The sequence below is a fragment of the Lissotriton vulgaris genome, chromosome 2_1 (genome assembly GCF_964263255.1).
Source record: "Lissotriton vulgaris chromosome 2_1, aLisVul1.2, whole genome shotgun sequence".
NCBI classification, from domain to species: Eukaryota; Metazoa; Chordata; class Amphibia; order Caudata; family Salamandridae; genus Lissotriton; species Lissotriton vulgaris.
In genome coordinates this window covers 1,029,113,197-1,029,131,205 of record NC_141687.1, presented here as the reverse complement: position 1 = coordinate 1,029,131,205, position 18,009 = coordinate 1,029,113,197, and the positions used below count along the sequence as shown (strand labels likewise).

Genomic DNA, 18,009 nt, shown 5'->3' with positions numbered 1-18,009 from the left:
CCATCCTCTCTAGGCTGGATTATGCCAGCTCCCTCCTACTGGGCGCTAACCTGGCGGAAACTACCAGACTTCAGAGAGTGCAGAATGCTGCCGCCAGAGCGTTAGTAGGTCTCCCCCGCCACTCCTCAGTGGCTGGCGCTCTGAAAAAACTACACTGGCTCCCGGTGGGAAAAAGGATTCAGTTTAAGGCACTTTGCCTTGCCTTCAAAATCCTTAAAACCGCCTCCCCCCCGATGTTGCGCCCCCTCCTGACGGAATATATTCCTGGGAGGTCACTTCGTTCAGAAGGACAACATCTGGTGGTCATTCCCTGTACCCATCTAGCCAGAATGGGCGGTCGATCCTTTAGCCTGCTCGCTGCCAAGCTCTGGAACAGCCTCCCGGAAACTATCCGTGGCATGCAGGACCTTCTGGCTTTCAGGAAAGCCATCAAAACCCACCTCTTTCAGTAACCGCACCTCTTCCCTTCTGGTGCTTTCTTCTTTTTCTGTCTTTAGCTCTGCTCGCAGCGCCGGGACGCCCCTTTGCTGGGGCAGCCGAGCGCTATACAAATCCCAATAACATTAACATAACATTAACATTAACACACAGGGAATGAGCTCACAGCGGTTCTTGAATTCAGTGGGCAGCCAGGGCTTCCCTCCTGGGGCAAGACTTGCTTCACTGGCCAGTCCGCTAGGCCTTCAGATATATTTTCTCTCAGACACAGTCTACAGGAGTAATGGGGCATAAAAGTCCATCTGAGGAGAAGCCGTGGCAGTTGCTTGAGGCAGAGGGAATCCCACATACTAGGCCCATGCAGATGAAGAGTTGTTGGCATGCTGTTAGTCCCGCCCTGCAGGTCGAGGGAAGTCGCAGCTGCAAGCTGTACAGCTGCTACGAATGTACCAGGTGCGAAAGAGCGTGCGTTCTGGACCCCCATCCCCTCCAGGGGGTGGAAAAGTCAAGAGGGGGCCCCCGCAGAGACGTAGCATGTACCGCTAAAGGTCCCGCAGCACTTCCACTCCTGAGGTGCCATCAGGTAAATGGTGATCTCCCCCTCCACCGCCAGGGGCGGCCGTGCCGCAGCTGAACCAGTAGCAGGCAAGCGCGTCTGGCGCCTGAGTGGGCGATGAGTTTTGCCAGTGCTCTCAAAACCCTACAGGCAATTGCCAAGTGTCACCGCATTCACCTGCCGCAGAGCTATGACTGTGCCCTGATCCGGCAGTCAGCTGCGCTCTTCCCCCCCAGCAGCAGCGCGGGCCCAGTGACCTTGGCGCACCGAGGTCTTCTTTCACCACCTCCAGTCCATCCCGAGATAAGAGGGCTGCACAGTCTGGGACAGCACAAGGCACGGCAGTTCCGTTTGTGAGTCGGATGGGCCCACCGTGAGCAGATTGCACAGGATAATTGTGTGGGCCGAAGCAGAGCAAAGCAATCATTTGTCCACCATGTTTGACTCGCTAGCCACGCCTCCAGTTATTGCCAAATATTTTAGTTTTCTTCCACATGCCTTACAAATCCAAATATTTTTGTACATATGCTCTATCCAGCCAAAGATGCCTCTACTACTTTACCCATTTGAAGACAAAGTTCAGCTTTCCCGCTTCAGTAAAAGCCACAGTAAAAATAGAGGATGAATAATTATCCCTTTGTTTCTAAGTCAAACCTTCCACTACTTTTTTTTTTTTAATGGATCACAATTCGAGGGCAAAACTAGCTAAATAATCTGTTCAGCAAGTTTGTAGAAGTCCTTTGATGTCTGTATCATGCCTGATTCATGATCTGCCAGTGAAGGCATTGGTAAATTGACATAGTGATTAATACTGATGCCGTTATTGCCAGACGTATGCGAGATTGTTGGGTGGCATTGTTAAATGTCTGAGTCGAATCCATAATAATAGAAGGGACCGCAGTAGAGGGTGAAAATGGATGGGGATGTACTTGAGGAGACATGGTTCAGTGGCTGAGAAGTCATGCTTGTACACATTCGAGACCAGCTTCTGATCCCAGCTTTGACACTTTACCACAATTGGTGTGAGTTATAGCAAATCATTCAATCTCACAGAGCCTCAAATGATGAATGTGTTTTATAATGTGCAAAATGTTATTTGGAAAAAAGTGAATATGAGCTTAAGGAGAAGTGTGGCTCACTGGTTAGAGGAGGCAGACCTGGAAGCAGAGGTCAGCCCGGGACCAGGGTTCAATTCCCGGCTTGGCGGGTCTTGAAGCCTAAAAATGTCCACGGACTCGACAATTCTCGCTCCGGTTTCTACTCGATTCACGGGTTCACACTCTGCGACTCTGGGCAATAGTTTGCTTAATCTCCACAACGGCCCCTCGCAGTGGGATGCCTGGCTTTCACCTTGTGGATACCCTGCTGGGGCTATCTCACAGGGGAATACCAGGACGGGTTCCCTAAGCAAGCGCTTAGATACCGGGTCGGTGATTTGCGCTATATAAATACATGTACATTTACATGTACATGTACATTAATCTACAAATCTTTAGGTATCTCCATTCTTCATCGATAATTTTCTCCCCAGCTTGGTTCCCTTTTATAAATATATTCCAATACACACTTATATATTAAGGTAAAGTTTGGAAATATTTTTGATTCATACCCTACTAAGCAGTCGTCGAAAGGTTCTACTTACTGAAGTCTCAGTGGCACTTCGATACATTGCTTCTTACACATTGTGCTGAACTTGGGACATGGGACAGTTCATGCCCAGTAATGGGTTTGTCTTTTTACTGTGCGTTTCGGTGGCATTGGAATACTTTCTGCAGAATTGGCTGTAAAGCGGGCAAATACAAGTAAGAATGACCTTCCCTACAAATTGATTCTGCATTTAAAGTATGCATTAATTTGCCCTTTATTAATAATTGATGTGTACTGTTACGGGTGATTGTGCGCTTTACAAATGTGGATTATTATTATTATTATTATTATTATTAGATGAGATTAAAATTTAATTTGTAATTTCTTGCATGATTCAAAGATGTGTAAGACAGAAATTGTACTGGTATTACTAACTATTGAATACATGCTTTTAATTAAACCAATCTTATATTTTCATAATCAGAATAAAACCACAGTACTGTTTTTGTTGTTGTTGTTTGTCTAGGAGTGGGCATGCGCTGCTGGCGTTCATGTTTTCTCGGCAAGAAGGAAAGCTGAATCGCCAACAAACCATGGAGCTGGGTCATCATATTCTTAAAGCACATATATTCAAGGTACTGCAATATCCGAACTGCTGTGTAACTATACGGTTTTACAAGTGACATGTAATGGACTAGCTCAAATGCATTTGTTGTCTGTGCAAGTTATTAATGACCAGAAATGTCTGCAGTTGCAGAGCAGAGCCGCAAATGAGAAATAAAGGGTTCGTGTTTATAAAGTGGTTGTAATGCTTGTATTTTAAGGTTTAAATCTTTTTATTGAGTATGCTGCAATCTTAAACATCAGCCCACCTACAACCACCGGCCAGTGGGGAACGTCGTATTCAAAAGCAAACTTTATTAAAGAGAAAAGGAAGGAAGCAAAGAGGAGGTGAAAGAAAGCAAAGAGAAGACTGAGAGAGACAGGGAGGATAGAAGACAGGTATCCACCCACAGCGTATGTTGAGACTCGGTAGGGGTCTAGGGCTGAGTGACTTTCGGGGGAGGCGGCAGATATGTAATGTGAGTTGCAGGGAATCACAGGACTCCTAGGTAGCCAGGGAAGGTAAGCTCTATGAACTCAGAGGATAAGTATGCCACCGTGGACACCCAGGTCTTATTGCATTTAGGCAGTATGTGGTTGATTCCCGCTGTAATCCGTTCCTGCTTGTATTTTAGCATGAAAATTAGAGAAAGAATTATTAATGCTTTCTATTTTTTTTCATTTAATATTTTTGTGTTATCATTTTCAGATATAGAATAAATAGTGTGAGTCATAAACAGAATGCGTGCAGTCATGACAGGATACCATAGAACACAAGAATAACAGTTGGGTAAGAGTCCTATGAAGCCAGCCCCAGACCCTCTGAACTTCTTAAAAAGCCCAATCAAGAAGGGCATGTGCCTACCCCACCTGAAGAGAGCAAAGACCACCGTCCCCACAGTATTCCAGTCAACCTGGGGGGTGGGGGAAGAACCACTTAGTCTTGATTAGGACGCCCTGTTGTATCACCTTGACTGGATCCCTGCGGTGTGGTCACTGTAAGGCCATGATGATTTCTCCACATGCCCCAGACCCGATCAACCTTACGCGGACTCCCCCTAGCTTCATTGTCATCCTTCTCTACCCTCATACAGACATCCATTCCATCAATCTATTGGTCTCTCGTGGGTAATGCAGAAGACCCCCATCCTCGTGCAGTGCCTCTTTTTGCCAGAATCAGTATCAACATAAATAATAGCAGTTTTTATTCTGGGCTTTCCCGTGGAATGCTTTCTATATTATGATCTTAAGAAGGGACTAAAGGAAGTTGACCTCCTTCAAATGGCGCAAGTATGCTATTTCTGACAGACATGCATTAACTTTGTTGATATAGTTCCTCTGAATAGATTGTCAAGATTCCTTTGTGTTTCCTACTCCATTCATTCTTGCTTCTAGTCATTCTTTATGTCATCAGCAAGTCAAAGTCCAGCATCCCTTGTGAGATAATCCTGATATTGCCTGACACAGGTTTCAGTATACCTCAGGTGGAGAATCTCACCCCTGCCTAGGGAGGAACAGATTACCTTTCTTTCCTCCCAAATGACACACCCAACTCTGCTGGTCAGACTCTAGCATTCAACCAAACAAACCTACAAGATGACAACTAACCAGATGTGTAGGCAGCTACTAAGCGCTGCATCAGGTTACAGTGGCCGATTTAATTATTTGTGTTTTTATTATACAACACTGAAGAGAAGGATTAATGTCTCTCTTTACTAACCATGGTATAATTTCTTTCATCTTGTCGGTCATAGATGAAGAGTGTAGATTTGGCTGTGATAAAGGCATGCCGAAATACCTTGGTGTAAAATATGAGTGAGCTACAGTCAATATAGCCATACAGTGCATTTCATAAGGACCAGACAGGCTGCTTTTTTCAACCATAGAGTATACAAAGAATCTCTTATCCACCCAGATAGATGATTTCCAACTTTCTACTCAGGGTTCATGTTGAAGGCAGGCTTAATCACATCATTATCATAAGATCTCCAGAAGTTTACTTAAATTGACTAAATGTCATCCGTAGTTTGGCTATGCTCTTTGTTATCTTTTGGAATAATTCTCTTGGCAGGCAGACTTGCGATGCATCTAGGCTTTCCTTTGCATAGAGTCTTGGAATTCAGGATTGTATTCCAATAGGTCATCTGAGCGATCTCTTCTGAGCCATATATGTTAACTCAATAAATGTTCTATTCACTTTCCCAAGTAATATAGCAATTAGTCTCATCTGTAGGACAACCATAAAAGCTACCTGCTCACACCTTCTACAGTCACAACACAGCGGACACTGGCTCCAAGACCAGCGCACTCTTTGAAAGATCGTGCTTCAAGTGCATTTGTTGGTCCATGTTCACAGTAGCAGCTGTAATCTTTCTATTTGTTGTAATCTTCAGACGAGGTAGAAATTCTCGTGCAGAATTACTCTTAGTACAAAATCTACTTCCATTCCCAGGGACTAATCCTACCATCATCGATACCGCAGTGTCACACTCTTTTAGCATTCGCTAAGAAGCTGAAGGGGGGCACATGGTTCAGAAGCATGATTTCGCTTCACTGTGGTTGACCTTGTCAGACCTTTTGAGTATAATTGCAAGAAGAGAAGCTTTCACATGTTGTAAATAGACCGGGTAACAAAGAGCACAGAACTCAACACAGGAGGTGAATTTCAACGAAATCATTCAAGATCACCTTTGATGGAAAATACTAGAAACATAATAGGAATGCATATTCTTATCAACAAACGATCATGCCCAATAAGTATATGATCAACAAGGCACAGCATACATAACTAATATAAATGCAGTATCCCTAAAAGTACTTAATAATATACACACAGCAAAGAAGGATGTAATCCTGGGAAAGGAAGCAGAGATTTGTTCATCAGAAAATACAGTCTAATCTATTTTACAGGCTTAAAAAATGAGAGAAGGAAATACACAGCTTGTAACTTTGTAATATGGTCCTGTATTGCTACCAAGTGTTCTGGTGACATCCTGAACCATGAGCTGAATGCAGAGTGGTAAATGTCACCAGAAGCTCGAGACGGCAATATAGGACCATATTACCATTTTACATGTCGCCCATTCTGTTTTTATAATATTCCATGATTATTGTGGGGTAGTTAACGTGAAATAGCTGTTTATTTCAAAGTGTAGCTAACAATAGGCACAAACTAGAATGTTGCGGTTCTTTTTAACGTTTCATGCTTAAATCATTGATAAATGAATGTTGAAGCCCATTGGATTTATGCCTTTCTTTGTTGCCACACAATTAGCAGATTTTACAAAAATGTGGTTCTTGCTAAATGGATGGTAATACCACCAGGGCTTAATTACCATTTCATAATTCTTGAAAACCATGCTACATAATTTGGTCCTTCATTACGCGTATTCCTAGTTGCCCTAATAAACTCAGAACACTGTAATTTTGCAAGGAACCATTTAATATTTGCCATATTTCATTTCTCATTGAAATGTGGGTTTCCAAACCACTGACGTTTGATTAATAAAAACACCCACATGTATATGTACATTGAAAAATTCCTAAACTTGAATACATTAAGAACCGTTAAAAATTGCTTATTTGTTCATGAAAAAATATAGGCAAGCTTTTGTTTTGCACAAAATGGGGTGACATTAAAACCCATATTTCACAGGGCAACATCAAATAAACACGACAAATCTTTCAGTGTCTAAAGACCTCAATTCAGTACAGTATACTCCAGTACTACACTTTCAGTTGTCAGTGGACAAGTCCCTATTTGAAACAAATATTTGCAAAGCCTTCAGGATTGGTGTCGTCTGCCAGCCTTTTGGCAATTCTTGTTTGGTTTGTCATGGCTTTTGCAAAGTTGGGAAGCTGGCAGGAGTCTGTCTGTCTAACATAAAAAGAAAAACTTGATTAAAAGGAAAAATGTTTATGAGTCTCAAAAAGCACACGTTACCATACCTTCACTGAAGGTAGCTACTTTGTGTGCGTTGCCCCATGGTGTATGCTTGAGTGGGGTGGAGAAAAATGACACAACCACAGGCAAATGGATGAAGTGTGGCTATAAGCACTTCTGAGTAGCTATGTCACATACATAATTTTATTAAACAGTCTTGGCTAACACAGACCTTAAAAAGGCAATTGTTGTACCATTGGCAGAACGCCTCTTCCCTTTAAGAAAGAAAGAAGGCCAGAAGGGAAGAAAAACGCTAGAAAAACAAAGAACGTTAGAAGGGAAAGAAAGAAGGAAGGCAAAACAATAAAAGTATAGACCGACAAAGAAAAGGATGGAACAACAAAGCACGAAAGAAAGAAATAGAAAAAGAAAGGCTTAGGGAAAAAGAAAGCAAGGAAAAAAGGAAAGGAAGTGAAGCAAGAAAGGAGGAATTAATGCAAAAAAGAAGGAATTAAATTAAGAAAGAAGCAAAAAATGACGGCAAAGGTGGAAAAAATTCCGGAAAAAAAGCAAGAAAGAAGAAATGAAAGAAAAAAGGAAATCCGCAAAGAAGGAATGAAAGAAAAAGTAAAGCAAAAAATAAGGAAGGAATGAATGGAAGAAAAAGGAAAGCAAGAATGAAAGGAAGAAGAAATAAAATAAAGGAAACAAAAGAAAGAAGTATACAATGAAAGGAAAGAATGAATGTAACAAAGCAAGAAAGAAGGAAAGAGTCAAAGGCAGAAGGGGAGAAAAGAAAAAACTGAGGCAATAAAGGAAAGTAATTCACATGTATGATATTGTTGTCTTCGATAACTTAATTTACAACAGTTTCAAATGGACGAAATCTGTTATGCTGTGAAATTCCAACAGTAAGACAGCAAACAAAGGATTTTACAACAACATTGACAGGAAGACGGAACTGATGGATCTTGGGATGAGAGCAGGTTCTTGTGTCTGCTCCCCTGCTGCCAGTGATTGCTGCCTCATTTTGTTAGTTTTTGGATTGTTTGTTCCTGGAATTTCAGTTTTTTGCTCCCAGTGCCACTCACTCGCTTCCTTCAGTTTTTTTATCCCGCTGCCGGCGACTCTTCCCACCTCCCAGGACCTACTTCATGGAGGTCATAGTGTGTCTGCGCAGCAGGCGCATCAAAACCAATCCAAAGGCAACCCATCTGCGCCTCTCCTGCCTCCCACCGATATTCCACTGCAGAACTCTGAGCCCTGGACCACAGACACAGCAACAACTGCTGAATCGCATCTCCACGATCAACGGTAGGACATTTCACCTGTCACAACTGCATTTTCTCCTGCAATACCAGAGCAAACAACAACCCGGAGACACCGCAAACTCCAACTGCATCCACCTCGCTGGCTGTGACCGCCGCAGTAGAACTACAGTGCATCCTACGCAAAACACGATCGCTCTGCAAACATGCCACAGACACCTGGGACACGATCTCACCCTGGACATCATCTTTCTCCCAGAGAACTGGCTGAAGCCACCTCTGGGCCAGACATCGCTTCGGTACCCCCGAAGGCTACAATAAAAAAAGACCGGGAACCAACCAACAAACGCAGAGGTGAAAATGCAATCATCTACAAGGATATCGTCCACTGCATGACCTCCTCAGAAGAATCAACTGCGACAATGGAGCATATCAACTTTCAACTCCACACAGACGGAAAAAGCACAATCAGAGGTATCCTCGCCTACAGACCACTGAGACCAAGCCCAAGCTTCTGCAAAGCTATCCCTGACCTCATCGCCCAGATTGCCATTGACTCCAAGCCCCACATCTTCTCAGGAGATCTTAACTTCCACCTTGACGACACCAACACAACCGACCTCCTAGAAAGCATGAGTAACATCACCCTCAAGCAACTTGTCACTGCCCCACCCACATTACAGGACACACACGTGACCCTGTTTTCAAGTGCAGCGACAGAGTCAAGTACAACCATACTCCCAGCTCACATGGACCGATCATTACAGCATCCACGTCACCAAATCAGGACCTACCAACATTGGCAATTTGGCCCTAAACTCCATGCACAGAAACTGGGAAAAGATATCAGAAAATCGATAGAACAAGACTCTCAACTCACACCTCCCAGATATAACATCCAAACCAGAACATGCTGCAAGGAACGCAATCACCCTGATAAGCCAGTCAGATCCATAGAACCATCCAGAAGAGCCAGCTTGTTCACTGTGGAGTTAAAATTCTCCAAACGCAACTGCCGGAAACTAGAGACGAAGTGGCGCTCAATTAAAGATGCAACAGACAACTCAACCTTCAAGACAGCACTCAACCACTATCACCAGCACCTGAAAAAAACAAAGAAGAGCGCCCTAGCAGACCAAGTAGAAACAGCTCTAACCGTAGCAAGGAGCCATTCACCATTGTGAAGGAGTTCTCCAACCCCGCAGCAACAACAACAGCATCACCCTTCCCAAGAATTGTGACACCTTGGCGAACTTCTCCCACAGCAAGATCTCTGCCATCTATGATAACTTCAAACCCCAAACCACTGCCACCCACAGCATCAGCCTGCTCACACCCACAAACACAAACCCTGAACTTCTGATCACCCACTGGGACCCTCGCACAGGTGCACCCACGGACCCCTGTCCCCACCACGTCTTCAACCTCGGGAGAAAGACGATTGGCGACGGCCTCAATAAAGTCCTAAACACCTCCATCACCTCTGCCTCCTTCCCTCAGGACTGAAACACGTGGAAGTGAGGCCCCTCCTGAAGAAACCATCCACCAACCTAGCAGAACCGATGAGCTATTGGCCCATCTCCCTACTCCCCTTCCCAGCGAGGGTTTTCAAGAAGGCAATCAACAGGCAACTCACCGTACACCTCGAATGCAACAACTTCCTGGATCAATATCAGTCTGGATTCTGAGCAAACCACAACACCGAGGCAGCCCTGATCGCAGCCGCCGATGACATCAGGGCCCTCCTGGACCGAAGCAGAGTGGCAGCCTTTATCTTCCTGGACCTGTCAGCTGCCTTCAACAGCATCTCCCATTACATCCTGATAAGCAGACTCCAACACATCGGAATCAAGGGAGACTCCCTCAAATGTATCTCCTCATACCTCACCGGAAGAACCCAGAGAATTAGTCTCCCACTGTTCACCTCCGAACCCAAGAAGATCTACGGTCCCTCCCAAGGATCGTCCCTCAGCCCCTCCCTCTTCCACACATACATGACTCTCCTGACCAGCACCGTCCGATCACACAGACTCAACATCATCTCCTACGCCAACGGCACCCAGCTTATCTCGCTGTCAGAAGACGCCTCCACCACCACCAGAACTAATTTCCACAGATGTATGTTGAAAGTCTCCAACTGGATGAAAGACAACTGTCTCAAGCCAAAGACGGAAGTCCTCATCTTTGGGAACAACATCTCTGCATGGAACGACACATGGTGCAACCCTTTTCAAATGGGCATTTAACAATGTGACCTATCAGTATAAATGTTGCACTGCAAAATGACAGGCAGGATGCAAAATGTTGGAACTACAGCTCCACCAAGTACCACTCATCAGGTGGTGGAACGCATCACTAATTGTCACACATTATAGCGCCTCCTCAGCATTTTCAAGCAGCCCGAGCGCTACTTAAGTACCATTGACAATTTAGTATTACAGGCAGTGCATGTTGCTGTGGCAGGCTTGGGTGCTGGCTCAGACAGCTTGCTGTTTCCAGGCTGGCTACATTGTTTCAAACACCCGACACCCCGCGGAGCGGCAAAGTTACTGAGCTCACCCAGTCACATGGAGACTGAGGCTCAGCCAGGGTTTACTTTGCTCAATCAACACAGCCTAACTAGAGCATGGGCGGTGCCACATTTGCAGCTAAACCATCCGGGAGCCCTTAGCTACAGCTTACCTCGCAATGTGCAGCGCGGCTCGCCGGCCAGCGCATTACGAATAAGATTTGCACTGGACCTCACCCATAAGGCCGCTGCGAGAGAGTGGTGGTCTGGTGCAGCCATGAGTCACTGTGTACTGGACAGCGGTGCTGCTCAGACCGGTGGACGGACGTACCTGGACTCGCTGTCTGAGAGTAAGTGTCATAAGCAAACAAGCCTGGCCGCCTGTCTCAGCTTTCCCCTGCTGAACTGCCTGAGGGCCCAGCCATCCTCGCAGTGCAGTCAAATTGTCAGTGACTTCGCTTTCATGACTCCATGCTTGGCGTTAACTCCTCCCTCCATATTATTAGAACTCCATGTTGCCAGACCTGGGCTTTTATTGGACATGCTTAGGCGACTGGGAGTTGTAGTTTTTAGAGTATATTTACTAAAGTTAGCCTGTGAGCTTACGCAGAGCAACTCAGTTTTGTGCTTTTTTCATCTCTGTCAACCTCTGATTGATGTCCATGGCGAAAGGCAAAAATGCACAATGGCAACTACGCACTTTGTGCAAACTAAAATCATTGTCCCAGCAAAAGACTTTGCAACCACAGTAGAGTAGTTCGGTCCTTCTAGGCTTTACTACAGAAATGCTTTGCTCACAGGGACCCCAAATGAAGGCTTAAAGCTCTAAAAGCTTTCATGAATGCACTAGACAGACGTACTCCTAACACGGAAGAGAGGAATCTCATCTCTTCAGTTCTGAGATCCCCGAACTGGCTCCCAGCAGTGGCAAAGCACTGTAAAAAAACAGATTTACAAACTCACTTGTTAGCATTAATTTGTATCACTCTCTACGCTCTAGCTAGGTTATGTGAGGAGGACCATACTGTTTACACAGATATCGTCTGCCTGTAGATTGTTATTACATGTTCATCCTATCACATTGTGTCTTGTAATGAATATTGTATGTCTGCCTTCTTCTTTGTAACGCACTCTACATCCGCTATGGGCATGTGTTAAAGGAAGTCACAGGACGGGAAAGATTGTGCCCCAACAACATGAAGCAAGATGGCTGTCCTTGATCCACTGCACTGTACAGCGATGCAGAACTCATTGTGGGCAATGTAACTAGCTCATGCCAGGTGGAAACACTTAATCTCAGCCACAACCCTGGTGATCCTGACATTAGAATTATTGCTGCAGTTCTAGTTGGCAAACATTTTGACATAAAGGTTCAGTTAAGGAGTCAGGAACATCCTGACTCAGGATTCCAGCACCTCAAAGATGACTTACCTTGCGCCTTTGCACCCAGTCCTTCGTGCTGAGGCCTCTAACATCCTGATTGAGGAAATATGTGGAAACTGACTGTATGTACATCCTACCCTAAATCACACGGTCCTGCTGATGCACATTTCTGCACAACTGTCTTGACAGTATGAACCTGTACTCGTGTACACAAAAATAACACCTAAGAGTTGAAAATCTGGCACATCTTTCCACTAGGGAGGCAGAATATAAAACCATATTGCTTCCCTTCTGTAAATAGGGCAATGTATTTTATTTTGTATTACTCTTGGCTAAGCAAGGGCGTCATTAATGGAGCCAGAGGATACAGCTCATGACTAACCAGTTAATCAGTTGTTGAAAATAATATTGTAGAACATTGAAACTACCAGCACTTAGATACAAAATGCCAAAATTGAACAACATTTAGGGAAATGAATTGGTTTACCCATATAGATGGCCACAAATTAATGGTTTATTTACTAGATGGCAGTGATAAAAGTTGTACCTGGCAGCCAGTTGCTTTTTTGGTCTGGCCCAGAGACTGCATTAGCTATTTTGCTGCTTCGTGTGTTAGAAAATGCATAATAAAGATGCATATAAAAATATATATCCATACAGTGCAACTCTCATTCACGTTGTGCATCCTCCCACTATTGCAGACAGACTGGGGCAATGGATCAGCCCACTTCAGCCATCTGTTGTCTTACACTGTGAATGAATGACATGTCACTTAATCACATATGCACAAAAACTAGTGCATCTCATCAGGTTTTGTCCTTTCATTTCTTTATTGTTTGCTATTTTGTTAACTTTTAATTTCGCTTGCATGTGCTTGAGGAAAAACAAAATTATATTAAAAAATGCGCACTTGCCAGGGCAAGACCTTTTGGGTTTGCCAGTGCTTATTTTAATTTGCCTTGACTGTTCAGGCAGTTATGAGAACTGAAGAATGTTTTCTCTTACTTCTTTTGTCCAGTTCCACTCAAAAATCAATCTGGTTTTATCTTTCCTGATGGGACTGGGTTTTCAAACAATCTGTTCCTGTCATATAAAGTTATCAAGGTTAATGGCTTCTTAGTGGCTATTAGCTCAGCTCCCAGATCTGCGCGCTTCAGTCATTATCCAGCAGACTCGCCTTACACAGTTTTCAAATGGAAATAGAGAATGGTTACTGTTCATTCTAAAGCGTCCTTTTTACTTAATGCAGGCGTAGAATTTCAGATCAGTCGGGCCGTTCACTTGCAAGCACTTTTTCTCTGCCTCACCATTTCTGTCATTGCCTTCAACACAGATGGACACTGCTACTGCTTAACCTGAAAAGAAGATATTAGGTGTGGCCCTCAAATAGGAAGAGGTTGTTTTGATTTCATTTGACAATTGTTCATATAATTGTGTTACAAAATAGCCAGTTAGCAGCTATCTGAAGACTTTAATATTAACTCCACCAGTCCTGGCTGATGTTGTTATGTTGTGGGTAGTGTGGGTCAAGAGATATGTAGTGTGGTTCCTTTCACACCTTTGTCAGCATATTGCCTAGACTGTTATGAATTTGCATACTGTAAATGGTAATGTTTGGTCTTGTACAATCTTTTAGGAGAGTAGTCATGTCTGTATTTGAGTGTGACCATCATAGGTTATAGTACAAAGGGTATATGTCAAAGTTTTGAAGGGAGCGAGAAAGCATTTTGGCGGGGACGGCCTAACGGCTACTGCTGTCGACCTCGAAGTTGGGGAACCGTGTTCGAGTATCGGCAGGAACGCTCATCATCCTGTTATTCTGGGCAAACTGTTTAATCTCCCCGTGCCTAACAAAAATGAATGTGACCGTCTATAACGCAACCGAGGCTCATGTATAGGGCTCTGATACCTTTGGGTCAAGTTCGCACTATATAAAACTCCAAAAAAGAAAAGGATTGCAATATTTGCACTATTTCTTAGAGAAGCATGTGTCCTCTTGCAGATTGACATACACACCTACACTCCCCATTTTTGGATTATCTGTGGAGAGTTATTTTATCCTTCCATGGTATATTTTCAACAAGAGTGAGGGCAGTGGATGCACCCAGGTCCTGATTATGTAGTGCTACAAAAATTACTACTAAGTGCTATTCACAAACTGCACTTTTGCTGTAATTGACACTTTTGAGTTAGTGTACTATTTTTCCACATTCACAAACTGCACTTTTGTAGCAAGTCCCTGCATTCATTATTTTCTACGGGAGAGTGTTACAGTATCAGCGGTTGGTCATATGTAGTACTCCACTTTAAAAAAAATTGTTAGTTACTACAAAAGCACAGTTTGGGAACGCCAAAACATAGTAAACTTACTCAAAAATGTAAACTTACTCAAAAGTGCATGTTACCTTTGAATCAGGCCCACACTGTTAATTGCACTCAATGACACAGGTGGCAGTATTCAGGAGTATGGACCATCGTCTGCCCTCTGTAAATATTTTTTGAGTCTACTGCTTGGCATCAGAGGGTGTTTGACAGCTCTGCTTGGCATCAGCGGGTGTTTGACAGCTGTTAAAACAAGCACTGGCAAAGCTAATAAGTCTCTCCTTTAATACCTATTGGCTTTTTCAATAGTTTTTAGCCATGCTGTCCAGCATCCTGATGCTGTGAAGCATGGCTAAATAAGGAAGAAATGCTACTACAGGGTACAAGTCATTATGCAGGTGTGCGCACCATGAAAGACTGCGCATAGAACATGGGGCACCCTTGTTGGATCAGCAAATAAAAAGATGCATGAAGCATTTTTTTTAAGTGGTAAAAGCAACATGGAGGGTGCGGAAAAGGAGGAGCAACACCAAGGGCATGAGTGGAGAGAAGCAGCAGTCGACAGAGGGGGATGGAATCAACATAGAGAGTGGAAGTGGGACGGAGAATCAATCGGCGCAACAGCAACGTGGAGTGGGTGGGATAAGTACATGGGTGAGAAAGCAACGAGGGGACACGAGAGCAAGCACAACAGTGATGGGGCTGGGATAAGCACACAAATGATAGAGAGCAAAACGGAGTGCTGGGGGAGAGAAATACATGAACGAGACAGTTGGAACATGTACTCTGATGAATAGTAGTGCTTAAAAACAATTATCGAAGCATAGAAGCCAGTTAATTAATAGAGATTATAAAGAAGCTAGGTCAATGGGAGGGACAAAGAAAGAATTGACAAGCTGGGATACGAATAAGAAGCAATAGGAGTGACGGTAAAGCCAGCCAAAGGGGGCGAGCTCCAAACGCCTTCATGCCTTTGGTAATCCCACTATAGGTCTTTTGCAACCACACAGGTGTGCTGTCTCGTAGGCTTTACCTAAAGAACACACATGTACAGTTGAATAGTACCTAGCTTGCTCTGTTAGAAATGTTAGTACTTCATAACGAATACTTCAATGTGAAAATTAATAGACTGATGTTTAGGGGCAATATTTGTATCGCAAGTAGCATAATCGAAAAAGTATGACTTTACTTCGCTGACAAGATATATGGATCCAACTTACTGCTTTCTTTCTTAGCAGCCCTAAAATAAGTTCATTTTATTTTTAACTAGCGTACCCGTTGCGCGTTGCTGCAATATCAGAAGACAGGGAAATTCAAGGAAACTCGTTATGATAACATTAAATTTCCATTGTGTCATTGTTATTGAAACGTATTCATTTTATTTTTGAAAACATTTCTAAGTGTGGCTTGAGCAGTGCGTCCCCGATTGGCTTCCAATCTTGATTCTGGTTGCTTGTTCGTTTGAGAAGAACAAGCTTGAGCAGTGTGCGCTTGATCGGCTTCCAATCTTGATTCTCGTTGCTCGTTCGTTTGAGAATTACGGGATTGAGCAGTTTGTATTCGAACAGCTTCTAATCTTGCTTCCTGTTGCTCGTCTGTTTCTGAAGCTCGTAATGCCTTTTTCTTTCGTGCTTCTGATGTAGAGTGACCAATCGATTTCCGTTTGGGGGTCATACCTGTCGACAATGCTCGCACATTCGCTGTCTATTTCAGTATTCGAAAGATTATGAGGGCCCTGGGGGGCCGATTTAAAAAACAATAAACTGACCAAAACCTTCGCTGGAGTGTACTCAACAACTTCCCAAAGTTTCATGGCGATCGGATGAATGGTGTAGTAATGCATATAGGACAAAACAGACAGACATACATACTTTCGTTTTTATATATATAGACTAGCAGATAACTATGGCACTGTGGCATGTAGGGCTTGTATCCTATTCAGCCTGACCAGTGCAATGCTTCCAAAATTGGGTTTGTATTGCCAGGTTAAATTGCTTAAACTATAGACTGGAATACTATCCTATTTTCTATTACAGCTGGGATTTCTTTTGATCCCTTTACCATGCAACATCTCATCTTTTCATGCTTAACTTGCATGAGATCACCCTTCTTGGTTCGTTATTTTGCTTTCGCAGATCACGGTGCCCTTTGTTTCTCCTCTTATTACCTGTCACTTCTGGTTTTTTGACCTGTCCTTCCAATGTCATTCTATTATTGACCTCTTTTTCATTTGCCTCCTCACCGTTACTATTTTCTGCTCTGCATTACCATTTTAATCCCTAATGCCTTAAACATTGTTGTCTATTCTCCCTTTTCTTTATGTCTCTTGTTACCTGTTCTCAATTGCAGAAGTAAAAATTTAAAAAACACATTGCTGCAACTCTTTGCTCTACTCCTATTGATCAATGAAGTGCTTCATAAACAACAAAACCATAGAAATTCACTGAAAAAAATCATGGTTAAAGAAAGGTTAGTTATTTTTCAGTAAATGAAAGCCTGGAAAGCCCCTGAAATTCTCCAGTTTGAGTATGCAACCCACAACATAACTCACCCCGACAGACGTTGCCAATACACTGCTTTGGCAATGGCACAGAACAAAATGCTAGCTGCCAAGAGTAAAGCATGGTGGGCGGCAATAGTTATGGTGTGTGATGCATACCATATCTGTCAAATTTCACAGATGTTCAGGTTTGCATTCGCTGAGTTTAAAGTATAGGTGTTGTCTTGTTTGATTCCAAAGAAAAAGCTTTTGACAGATTATTATGGTAGGTTTTGAAGAGCACCCAAATGTGATAAAATTATAGTAAACAATATTGAATGAATACAGTCTCATTGGAATAGTTGTGCCAGTGTGTCATTTTACATGAATTATTCACAGTAAATGAGATTTTCCTCTTTATATGCTGTGTGTGATATGATTGTTATGAGCCTTTTTTGTCATCAGCAAAAATGGCACATGGAACAACCTATTGACAAATTTGTTTTCTGTAAAATATGCAGTTACCAATATTTAAAATTTTAAATCTCGCGAAAGAATTGTGAATCAGCATATTTACTACATCTGCCCGGTCTTTTTTCTCCAAGGGTTTTAGCAAAAAAAGTGGACTCCCTTCCAGCGTCCTTCAGGCTCTGTGGATTGGATACAGTACAGATGGCTTGTCTGCTGCCTTAGCCTCTCTTCGTAACCTTTATACTCCTAATGTGAAGGTAAAATGTGACAAATGTAGATTTTTGCTTGTTTAAAGATGTTCCCATATGGTCTTTTCATGTAGTTACTTATCAATTCAGTGAGAAATAGTTATCTTTTCACTCAAGATTACACAAACAGTATGGCGGTCAAATTATCTTTAGTTTTATCAGTTATTATTTTGGAAGAGCCTCAAATTCCCTAAACTCAAAATCCAAACATAGTCATATAAAAAATATTGTAAAGAATGACCCTTTTTAGCAACCAGGTTAA

General features: G+C 43.1%; 1 protein-coding gene across 2 annotated transcripts in view; it reads left to right on the top strand.

Annotated features, from left to right (window-relative positions):
• TANC1 (tetratricopeptide repeat, ankyrin repeat and coiled-coil containing 1) overlaps nt 1-18,009 on the top strand; it is a 773,242-nt gene that overhangs the window by 598,314 nt on the left and 156,919 nt on the right. For both annotated transcript variants that reach the window (XM_086956663.1, XM_086956662.1), the window contains exons 14-15: nt 3,108-3,216; nt 17,634-17,756. In XM_086956663.1, coding sequence (XP_086812789.1) covers nt 3,108-3,216; nt 17,634-17,756 — 232 coding nt within the window. The remainder of the gene's footprint in view (nt 1-3,107; nt 3,217-17,633; nt 17,757-18,009) is intronic.